The sequence below is a fragment of the Trachurus japonicus genome, chromosome 9, assembly GCF_045865225.1.
Source record: "Trachurus japonicus isolate A0001 chromosome 9, Traja_1.0".
In the NCBI taxonomy this organism is placed as follows: Eukaryota; Metazoa; Chordata; class Actinopteri; order Carangiformes; family Carangidae; genus Trachurus; species Trachurus japonicus.
The window spans coordinates 12,205,657-12,218,071 of NC_140915.1; the positions used below are offsets into that span (position 1 = coordinate 12,205,657).

A 12,415-nucleotide genomic window follows, 5' to 3' on the forward strand; every position below is an offset into this window, starting at 1 on the left:
TGCTGTCCCATTTATTCAAAAATAATAAACTACAACTACAAACAAAAATAAACGACAACAAACACAGAGACTGGATTTTGTCTGCTTCCATGGCTTGTGATGTAAAGCTAAAGCAAAGACGTTTTCTTGGATGTAAAGCATAAAATAAATATTTTATGGCTCAAACAACAATAAATAAACTCTCATACATCATAACTTTCAAGCAGCAGTAATACTGTACCACATGGTACCCGTTTTAATGGCTTGCCTTTTCCATCCAGGAATAACAGAAATCTTTTTTTTTTTTTTTTTTTTTTGTTAATTCAGTAGGCCTGTACACGGTGACAGCCAATCATTTCTTCCAGTTTTCTATTTCTAATAAATAATATTCTACAGCTATAATCTATACTGACACTGAATCTAAGGAAAGGTATGTTGCCTCCTCTGCACTGAAGGTTGAATATCGTACAGGTCTGTAACATACGAGTCAACGTGGATCAGCAGCGACTCAACGAGCTCAAATACATGTGAACTCAGTAGACGACGCTGCTACAGTCTGAATGTTTGTTTCATCCACAACAACACGTGTGTTATGAGTTTGTAGGAAGAGAAACCAGCCGCTTTCCCCTGAAAACAACCAAACTTTACAGATCAAAAACTGTTTTTCACTGGTTCAGCCACACTATGTGGCCAAAAGTATGTGAAAAAAAATGAAGATACAGTAGTGTAGTTTAGTGTCTAACTTTGAGAAGTTGGAACCAATATAAGAGTTTAGCTTAAAAAATTATCTCAGTATTGACTTCATGATGATTTGTGCGTTAGTTTAATGATTAATAAACTACTGTAATTGCCAAGACAGAGTTCCTACATTAGTCATGACTTTTCACTGATCTTACCAATTCTTCATCGATCACTGGATTTTTTTTTTCTCCTTTGAATCAAAAACATTTGCTTATTTCTATGATTTAATATACAGTATAATGATAAAACCTCAGAGGCACAAACCAAAGTCCTGATAAAGATCTGCACGAACAAAAATAAAAAATTAAGCGTCCACATACTTTTGTCCACACAGTGCAGGAGAGCGTCAGATGTTTGTCAGAACAACTTAAAGAAGCTAAATACAGTATAAAACCTGATCGTTATGTTTATAACACTGGATAAGATCACAGAGCAGACCAGGAGGTGAAGTGTGCGCGCTGCTTTTACGAGTCAGCTTTACAGTTTTCTGTCAAAACTAGGATAATAACAGAGGATTCTGGGAAAATCCTTCTGAGGGATGTGTGAGGACCAGAGCTCAACAATACAATGTATAATAATAATAATAAGTATAAGTAAAAAAAAACATCTATAACAACTACGCTGCTATATTAATGAAGGGCACAGATGGTTAACTATGGAGAAATGCTGCGGTGGACGCTGGATGAGTCAAACTTTATGTCACCGTCACAGAAACGAGCTGCGGCTTCGTTAGAAACCTCTTCCTGCGAGTCGAGGAGTCGCTGTGTAGCCCTTCACCATTCATCAATGGTCTGCCCATATTTGGTCTTCAAAAGTCTGATCGATTTTTTTGTTTTGTTTTGTTTTTTTTGTTTCATTTTTTTTTCCCTCCTCCACGTTTCTCATGAGTAAAAAAATATATAACAACATCAACACACAAACAACAAAGTCCAGCTGGAAGTCGGTTGATGTTGACAGTTGATTAAAACTCCAGTTCAGGTCCGCAGTAATTCATTTTTGGTATGGAATGAGAGAAAAAGAAAAGAAAAAGGAGGGTTCGGGGGTGTAAAGTCTGGACGAGAGGGATAAAGACTGAAGAATGTCGATAATACAGCTGCTGTTACCTGATTGTGCTTTTTCTCACCTCCTGAGGAAACGCTGTGGGCACAGAGGAGCAGTGATAGATATATATATAAGTAAGTACTCTGCGTCTAATTAATCTCAACAGGCCCGGCTTGAGGCTCAGTGACATCCACCGAGAGTGGGGAGGGAATGGGAAGGGAGGGAGGATGAGAGGAGGGAGGAGCCAAGATGGCCGATCAGCAGTCTCAGGGTGGGGGGAATGGAGAGCAGTTTAAGTGACTGGGTGAGTATTGCACGTCAGTTCATGTTCACGTTCGGCGCACATCAGAGTCGCACATCTTTAAGTCTTCTATTTTTTTTTTTTGGGCGGCGTCAGCTTCGCCCCGGGGATCTACTGCATGTGGGAACTGCACAAGAACAGCTACTCAGATATTCAGATACTCAGCTACTCAGATATTTTCTACAGAGGAGTGTGCGTACCTGCCGCACAGACAAACTTCCCAAACTCCCAAGGTCCTGAAAACTTAAAAAAAAAGAAAAAAAAAAAAGGAAGAAGATAAAGAGAAAGTCCTCCCTCCTCCTCCTCCTCCTCCTCCTCTTGGCGGCCCAGTACCAGCCAGCTGACGTCCCATCCCCAGGTCCTCAGCTCCTCAGCGGCCCAGCTGTATCTGTCCGGAGTAGGTGGTGAGGAGCAGCATGATGGAGAAGCCCGTCAGCAGGCCGGCGTTCTGGATGGCGAAGGTGAGGAGGAAGCTGCTGCCGCCCGCGTCCTCTTCCTCACGACTCACCTCGTTCATCTCCGGGAACTGAAACACATTCAAAATAAAACAAAAAACAAAATAAGAGTTTAACCACATTACAGTACATTAATGCCAGGATGTCTCGGCTTCTATTTGCACCAACTTCTGAAGTTAACAGTTACATTTAATCACACACTTACACAGCTCGGGGCTCCCAACATAGCGATTTAACTGCAGCGGTGAGAAATGTCATGTTGTATCAAAGCACAACTGTTAGTCTTGTACAGATTACCAGCTGTTCTGTTACAGTAAAAGTAATGACAGAGCTACAGTGTTAAACTGTGATCACTGTGTTCACCTTCTGAAACATGTATCTGTCCTTTCATAGTGTATGTTTGAGAAAAAATATGAGCTTGGATGTACTATATACACACACATACATACATACACTTGACATAGCAGAGCAGTAAGGATGTTGTCTTATTAGGGTGTCTTCATTATTAAGTTAATTATGTAGACTGTCTAAATTAATATGATACATCTATCTATTGTGATCATAATGATCATTGTTGTTCTTGTTGGTGGTGTAATGTGTGAGGTTACATAAAGCTGTCGTAAGGCCGGCATAACACTTCTTACTAAAAGAGTAAAAAATACATATACACTGACTATAAATATGCATAAGACTGAATGTATTTGAATAAAATTTATTTAACGGCTTTTTTAATTAGCTTCACATTTAAACAGGCAGGACTACTGGAGCAGTAACAACTTCAGGTTTGTTAAATAGAATATTTGAAATACAAGTGTACAAAAATATAACTAAATAAATATCTACAATAAAATAAATGAATAAAAACAAAGCTTCAACTGAATAGGATGAATCAAGCAGCAACTTTAACGTTTTCAAATAGCTGCATGAATGCCAATCTACCATTGTTCGCTGTGCGATTCATATTGGCACCATCAATCAATAAATTACCACTATATAAGACTGATAACTAATGACTAATGATCATCCTTGATTTTCTTTGATCCTGATTCTTTATTTTGTTCTTGGGCGGTTCTCACCAAACCCAGACACTGTGACATCGCTGCGTCACATTTCCAGCTTAGTCAAAATGTTTTCACTTGTAAGCAGCTTGCCTGATGATGACTCAGCTGCAGCAGCAAGTAAAGAGGATCATAGATTCATGTTTTTCACTTTCTCCAAATACAAATAACCCATTAAATTTGCTCAGTGTGAGACAGAAACCACACCCGTCTGCGTCAACCTCATCCTCCCTCCACCCAAACCTCGAGCACTGACCATGTCTGCCAGAGCGATGTAGAGGAACATCCCTCCTGCCAGGGCGAAGATCCAGTTGGGCGAGAAGCTGTTCCCGGCCAGGATCCCGAAGCCCATGCCCAGGTAGCAGCAGCAGGCCGACAGGAAGTTGAAGAACAGGGCCTGCTGTAGGCTCATGCCGGCGTTCAGCAGGATCACAAAGTCTCCTGGTGACGGACAGAGAGAAAGAGAGAAAGACAACAACAGAGAGAAGATGTGTCAGAGAGGCGTCTGCGCAGTTGGGTATACTATAAGATAAGCTAAGGTAAGACATTCCTATATTCATCCCACGATGGGGAGAGTTACAGTGTTGCTGCAGCAGACACCACTGAAAGGAATAAAGAGAACAGATAACAGATATAAAGCTATAAAAAAAAACAATATTCATAAGAAAATATGTAGATTCCAGCTGTGTGCATGTAAATATAGACAAAGAAATTATTAATTCTGCACAGATAAGAAAAAGGTAGAAAGGTATAATTGTGATTGAAGGAATTGGTTGTGGATGTTATCTATTTTTTTCTTTTTCTTTAATTGCATATTGTTCGCTGTAAACTGGCATATCATCTGATATAATGTGTAATTTTGTTTTAAGAAAGGGGCAGGTATTATAAGTTGTCTTCATCCTACTCCTTTTTGATCATAGGATTGGAACGAATAATAAAGATGAAATGAAAATGATATATACACTACTGGTAATTGTATATGTGTATTTGTAAGAGAAAGAAAGAAAGTGAATGATTCTGCACAGAAATAAAATATCAGTGTTGTATATTTCTGTACAGAATAACAAGAAACACAAAGCCAGCACCACAAACAGACGGTATAAAATAAATGTCAGACAGACTTTCAGGACGTTTATAGACAAGTTCACCATCAATAGAGAAACGTGTAGCGAATTATAAATGTCTGATTGACATGACAGGTCTCTGCCACCAGGGGGAGCAGTCTGAAACAATGTCACTGTGAGTAGAGCAGGTCATACTTCATTTTAATCTTATGGAAAATGGATTTTAAGTCTTTTAAAAACACTTCCAGAGAAATTACTAACAATTATCAATTAAAAAATAAGTAGAAAATAGACAGTTTAAGGTCAAATTAAGTAAAGAATTTTTTTTTTTTAAAAAGGTTTAAAAACTGTTATTTTCCACTCACCCAGCTCGTGGGGGAACTCCTCACACAGGATGGCCACCGAGGTGCTGATGCCCTGGAAGACGGAGGCGGTGAAGGAGGCGCCGATGGCCAGACCGTCGATGAAGTTGTGCAGGCCGTCGCTGAGCGTGATCATCCAGGCCAGCGTGCCGATGTCAGAGTAGGTCGTCCCCTTCAGCCAGTAGCAGCCGCCGCCGCTGGTCCCGGACCGCCCGCCGCTGTCGGGGCTCTGGGAGTCCTGGAGGAGAAACCAAGAGTCCAGAAAAAACACTTGATTTGGTTTTTATGAAAACGAACACCTGCTCTTCTCTTCTCCATCCTCCATCCTCTGTCCGCTCCTACCTGTGGTGTCTGTGCGGGGCTGAGCATGAGCTCGCCCTCCCCGGCGTCCACCTTGCCCAGAGCCAGACTGCTGGCTTCTCCGTTCTGCTGCAGCTTCTCCTTCTCGCACTCCTCCAGATCCCTGTCGGGTGTCGAGTATCGGTCCGTCCCGGGGTAATGGCTGTGGCCGTGGTTCTGGAGACGTGATGAGAGAAAACAGATCATCATGATCATTCAATAACAGAGTTCCACAGATCCATTACTGCTGGAAGTTTCCTTCACTTACAAAAAGATATAACGCCGAACGAGTGAAAGAAAAGGGAATGAAGCTTGATTTTAAACATACATTTGCAAGGCTAAGCTTAAAACAAATGTGTATTTCTGTTGCAGGTGTAAAACTATGGCATTCACAAAGCAAGGAACTGTAAAGTTTAAAAGTACATGTCAATTTAAGAAAATGTTTAAAAAGGAAAAAATAAGCGTTTACAAAAAAGGAGAAAGAGAAAAAGAAGGGGAAAAAAGATAGACGAGCTGTGTCCACTGCTATTTTGCTTGTTTGTTATAATAATATGTTTCATCATCTTTAATTTTTTGAAATAGTGTATAATATTGGTGTTGATAATAAGCCAGTTATAACTATAGAAAGGGGCAGGTACTATACGTTTTTCTACATCCTGCTCCTATTCATTTATGGTGATTATGTGCACATCATGTAAATATGTGCAACCGTGTTAAGTATGTAAACCATGAATGGAATAAATCAAAAATGAAATGAAATGAAATCAGGAAACTATGAATTAAAAGCAACACAAACTGATTTATGTTTCTTCTTCTTAGGAATAACTCATTATATATACAAGTTGATTTATAGCCTCTTTGAGGATTACGCTGCATTTTGACAGTTTAAACAGGTATAATTAATAATAAATGTGACTTGTGATACACACAAAGGTTTGAGATTTCCTATTATACTTTATAAAATCAATACTGTTACGTAATTTGTACAAAATCACCGAAGTGAAATTAGGCTTTCCGTCCCTGAACACAGACTGACAGTCAATATTTACTCAAAAGGCTGACTTCAAATAAAAAATACAAATACCTGCAGAGCTTCTATGGTTTTGATGTGACTTTTTTTATTCAAGGTAATAAAACGTGTCTCACACACATCTAGGTAATAATCACCACTCTACAACATCAAACCCACACCCCCAACATCTTTGAGATGAGCGGGTACCGACAGATCTGAAGCTGTTAAGAGGATTTTTCTTTTAAAGTCGTGTTGTCGGTGTCGGTGTGGGTCAAAGAGCGTCTGTAATTGGATCAGCAGGTGGTCGTGGTGTTAGCTGTTAATTAGCTCGGCTCGACCATATGGCTGAGTAACCACAAGGTGGAGCATCGGGCCCACAGTCATCAGCCTCCATTAACCAACGTGATGCCTTTTTTTTCCTTTTTTTTGTGAATGAACTCGGCAGCAGCAGCAGTGTGAGGCTGAATTAAGGCCTGCAGCTTGTAACGTCAGTCGATCGAGATTCGTTTTTAAGGATTTCATTTCCATCTCAACTATGGTGACTCACAGATGTGTCACAAAAACAAAACCGCCACGTTCACTTCCACTGCATTCATGCAAATAGGAGGAGGAAGCAGAGTTGCCATGTGGCCAAGAACCAACCAACAACCACACGTTAAGGATGCCATTAGTGATGAATGGTGATATTTTTGTATCTTAAAATACTGGGATTTATTTATTTATTTATTTATTATGATTTCTATTTTCTATTATATTCATACATATATATATTAGAACAGAGGAGCCCTGTAACGAAAAGGTTTCCCTCAGGGGGATTAATAAAGCATCTCTGACTCATAGTGAAATCTACAGGCAGGAACCAGGATCTCAGTCCAGAAAGAAGCTGTGAGCTCAAATAAAACACAAAAAAACGAACACAAGTTTTATAAGTGCATGACTTAAATTTGTGTAGGATCAGGTCAGTGGATCAGAGCTGTGGCTGCCGTCATTGAGTATTACCACTACTACTACTACTACTACTACTACTCAACTTTATTTATAGAGCACTTTAAAAAACAGCCACAGCTGGAACAAAGTGCTGCACATGAATAAAAATAGAAAGTTAAGACATAAAAACAATATGAGAACAGTAAAACAATAACAATGTTTAAACAATAAAACACTAAAACAAAAATGTCTCATGCTGGGTTGAAGGCCAAGGAATAAAAATGGATACTGATTCTACTTCTACTACGACAGAGGATGTGCTTCATGTGAAGTCTCAGTTTTTATAGAGTAAATGGAAAACTCATAACCATAGTTAAAATCTAAAACTCCCATGTCTAATCTAGGTGCATGAGCATTATGATTGAGTCATTGCTCATTATGCAAAGATCCTGAACGACCCATCAAACATCCTGAACCCAGATAATTATAGTCACGACAGGTACAAAATCTCACTCAATGCATCTTTAAATCACTATATTAAATAATAAGTGGAGCTACAATTCATGGTATATCCGAGTTATCATTGGAAACTGTTCATTATTCTCATGTTTTAATCTGGTTTTATTGCCGTAGATACTGATTTTTAACCCCGTCTCTCAGCATGTGACCCTCAGCAGGTTTTTGTCTGGGTGGCTGTGTATGATTATGAGTTATGAGAACTTGAGTACAATGAACTTGAACTTTGAGGCCACAGAACAATAACGAACCCTCCAGCTCATTCCGAGGGGGGGAAGAGGATCATGCTAAACCTATGTAAACACCTGCAGGCTGAGGTGTAAACCTGAATCACAGGTGTCGCCGGTGCGAGTGTGGTGATAAAACAACGAAACAAAAAAAAACAAACACTTGCGAGTGACGGTTGAGGTGACGTGTCTTTACAACGACGATGCAACGCCCTCATAAAACAATAGACAAACATGCATCTAATTGTCTCTCTTTGAAGATGAAATTCAACGGTCAGATACGTTTCTGATGCGCGTGTCAGTTACTGTAAAACACACATCCTGTCCGGCTGGTTGAACCTGCCACTGATATGAAAACGAGTGGGTGAACTTTCACTGTACGTCATAATATGATTTATAATGGGAGGTAAATGCTAATGATGATGATGATGTAGAGCTCTGGTTTAGTTTTTACAAGAAAGAAAGAAAGAAAGAAAGAAAGAAAGAAAGAAAGAAAGAAACCAACCTGTATTATGTGGTTAACTATTTCATTTTGATGGAAAAACTCTTTATTAACAGAGATTTTAAGGGTTCTCAATGCCCACTCAATTCTTGGCACCACTACAAGTATGACCCCGACCAATCAGCGATCACGACCCTGCACGAGTTCATCGGGGAGGCGTAACAACAAACTTTCAATCATGGCTACCGTCAAAGAGCTGTGTGCAATGCTGACGGTCTTTAGCTCAGACACAAAAAAGAAAAAGGAAGAAAAAACGATTGTGGACCCGTTCCTGGGTCTGGTGAAGAGGACAGGTTGGACTGTCTGTCCTTCAGAGAGAACCTGAGGTACGTTAACGAATGTGTAAACCTCAAAGTCATTGACTAAAGTTGCGCAACGTACACTACTTTGGCTGTGTGTCAACAATGAATCAGATCGCTCCGTCATCCTATTGGTCAACGTCAAGGTTCACATCGTAGGAGATTCAAACTAGGCAGGGGAAACGCAAACTTCTTCTTCTCAGGGCGTCGTGGAGCATCGCTGCCCTTCAGTCACGTTTCACTGCCCGTCACAATCAGGCCTAATGCTGGAAATTTGACGGCTAGACTGAAATCGTGTGAAAATCGGCCTGAATCCATGTAGTCCGAGTCGTAATAAAACATCTTCAGCAACAAGAGGGCTCCAGACTAACGCTGTCCCGTCGTAAAAATATGTATTTGGGACGATAATTAATAGCCCCCGGGACACAGTCGGGACGAAGAGGGGGTTTTTTTGCACTGTAAATGCTCGTATCAATGTCACTACAGTGTGCAACTTCTTGAAGACTCAAAGAAAAATTCATGGGGGAGATGACATGACACAAAATAACACCGGATCTGAAACAAGAAGACCCAGTACTAATTCAACTCTGGAGTCAAAGTAACGATATGATTAAATCTCTTAAATTAAAATAAAAATACAATTATTAATTTTCCTAATCGTATAAGTGTTTAATGGCAGTAATGATAGATGACAAAGCCAAAGTCAAAAATCAAAAAATTCTTTTTTGGGACGGTTTATATTGTATTTCGGGACAATTTCGGGACGGTGATCAAAAAAGTTAGTCTGGAGCCCTGAAAAAGGAGCAAGAATCCAGTCTGGGCCCCTTGGTGCAGGACCGAGGAATAGATTGCGATCAGGGCTCCAACCTTTAGAGATCTCCTTGGAACTGAGACTTGAGACTTGACTTCAAATATTTCACCGACCTGCATCAAAATCAAAAATCCAAAGAATTGATTGAAATACTCACCCCATGTTTGTGCTTGAGAAGCACTTTGAGGACCTTCTCGGTGAAGAAGAAGAGGTAAAAGCCTCCGAACACCACCGCAGACTTGGACACGTAGAAATCCACCATGGGGTCAAAACCAAAGGCCTAACCACGCAGGAGAGAAGATTTATTATTATATATTCATATTCAGAAGCTGACATCATTCACTGTGCATATCTTATTAAAAATGAGGTGTTATTAAAGGAAAAAAAAAAACACTATCACAGCTAACGGATTATGATTTAGCAGGTTCTGGCAGTGAAGGATCAGTGTTTGTTTAAGTGCTATTTTGAAGTCTGAGCAAATCTGGCCGGCTGTCTGGAGACGAGAGTGAAGTTTCATCTCTGTCAGAGAACGAATAAACATTTTATCCTGTGTTTACATTCGCTGTCAGGGTCAGTCACCGACCAAGAGCAACGGTATCTCTACGCTGCTGCTATCTCAGTTAGGTTTTGTCTTTCCGTCCGTCCTGTTTATGAATTAGTGAATGACAACGTCAGCTACAGCCGAGCCGACATCCTTTTAGGAGATTGCAGCAATATTTCACACCAGTGTCCTAAAATCTGAGAGGCGTGTTGAATTATGTATGTAATCGTTCAGACTCTACAAGACACAAACGCCCCATAAATCAAAAATCACTCCACCTCTTGAGGCACGCACACACACACACACACACACACACACACACACTTCTCTCTTTTTCCCTGTGATTCATCCCGGCTGAATTGATGCTGTGAATTACACGGCAGCTCTGAGCAGCAGCGATGAATGTGGCAATGACGGGTGTGTGCAGACCGTCTAGACGGTGTTTAAGAAACCTAATAAGACGATCGCTCATACTTGTGGGTTGTGCGGCTCTGGAGGGGCTGCGGGCTGACTTACTTTGTGCCTGCTGTGTTTACATACATTTAAAACTTCTCCTCAGTAAGTAAGTGGAGTTATTAAACTCTGCCTGCATGGGATAAGTGAACCGGTGATGGTTGAAGATTTAACACTGTATTGTGTTCTGTTGTAGAAACTGGACCGTAACAAAGTAAAAGAAGTCTGCAGCGTCAAACTAATTGTTTATCATCAGTAAACATTAAATATGTCAACATTTAAAGGAATAGTTCACCTAAAAATGAAACTCAGTCATTCGTGACTCACTCTCATGCTGATGAATACTCCAGAGTAGTTTTTTATTCCTCAAAGTGCATCTGGAGACCCAGGAGGCCGGTTCGTAGTCCAACGAAAACTTTATATGAAAGTCAATGGCACCCGACACAAAAAAAGTCCATAAAACTACACAAAAACCTTGTAATATTCCTCCACACTGCTCGTCCACTGCAATCCAAGTGTCCTGAAGGGATATAGTCCAGAGTTTATTCAAAACAACGCCATTTAGGACATTTTTACAGCCTAAACAGCCCTGTATTGAATTTGCCTGGGGCGCGCTCTCGCGTTCACACGACGCACGGGAACGTGACTGGACTTGCCTAAATGACGTTGTTTTGAGTAAACTCTGGACTATATCCCTTCAGGACACTTGGATTGCAGCGGACGAGCAGTGTGGAGGAATATTAGAGGGTTTTTGTGTAGTTTTATGGACATTTTTGTGTCGGGCCCTACTACTCTCATATAAGGATTTCGTTGGACTACGAACCGGCCTCCCGGGTCTCCAGATGCACTTTGAGGAATAAAAAAACTACTCCGGAGTATTCATCAGCATGAGGGTGAGTCAGTAATGACTGAATTTCATTTTTTTGGTGAACTATTACTTTAAATCAACCTGGTGCCTTTGCTATCCTAAGAATCTGGGGCCGTATTCCTAAAGATCCGTAGTGCAAAGAGTTGCTCCTAGTGGCCAATGATGATTTCTTAGTAGGAGTAGATCCTAGTAAAGATAAAAGCTATTCCTAAAGAATCCTAGCTCTTAAGAGATCTCCTAAGGTGAGATCTGTTAAGAGCAGGGAAGTGGACTTTGTTTTATAAAGGGGAACCTGCAGGGGATACATTTTTAAAATATGCTTGTTTTATATTCTCACATGATTTGATAGTGAAAGTGGTCGATCTTTGCTTTTCATTGACCGTGAACATTGCCTTCATTTCCTGCCATGCATCTCAAAATTTATATTCTCGATAAACATCAGCAGCGTTAATAAGATGAACATTTCTGCTGTGTGCTCATTTCAGTTTATTACCACAGTGCCTGAGCAATGTGACTGTAAATATCACTAAATAAATAAATAACACTTCCTGCTTCCTGTGACATTATATATCACATTAGTGAGTGTCATCCTAACCTATCAATGCTCTACTGGAGTTTTTCCTTGAAGTGTAAACATAAATCTGTACTCCACGCTGTTTGTAGAAACTGCAGTGAAGGAGATGCAGCTACAGTAAGTGAGTCAGAGCAGCATCGACTCTACCTCTGGGATGAGCTGAAACAGGGCGTTGGAGTAGAGCGTGCCAATGGCCAGGGCTATGAAGTAGAGAAGCAGTCGCTTGTAAAAGGTTTTCTTCATGAAGGGCACCACGCTCGCCCCGACCAGCGAACACAGAGAGATCAGTGTCACACACAGGATCCCATAACCCCACACTGATCCAGAGAGAAGAGGAGGAGGAGG

General features: G+C 40.5%; 1 protein-coding gene across 3 annotated transcripts in view; it reads right to left on the reverse strand.

The window, feature by feature from the left end:
* Positions 1 to 2,369: 2,369 nt before the first annotated feature.
* slc39a14 (solute carrier family 39 member 14) overlaps positions 2,370 to 12,415 on the reverse strand; it is a 39,860-nt gene continuing 29,814 nt past the window's right edge. For 2 of the 3 annotated variants that reach the window (XM_085785943.1, XM_085785941.1), the window contains 6 exons: positions 12,218 to 12,387; positions 9,792 to 9,914; positions 5,344 to 5,517; positions 5,005 to 5,239; positions 3,832 to 4,016; positions 2,370 to 2,588 (listed from right to left, as the gene is read on the reverse strand). In XM_085785943.1, coding sequence (XP_085642069.1) covers positions 2,433 to 2,588; positions 3,832 to 4,016; positions 5,005 to 5,239; positions 5,344 to 5,517; positions 9,792 to 9,914; positions 12,218 to 12,387 — 1,043 coding nt within the window. In that variant the 3' untranslated portion in view covers positions 2,370 to 2,432. The remainder of the gene's footprint in view (positions 2,589 to 3,831; positions 4,017 to 5,004; positions 5,240 to 5,343; positions 5,518 to 9,791; positions 9,915 to 12,217; positions 12,388 to 12,415) is intronic. The other variant, XM_085785942.1, reaches the window with a different exon arrangement.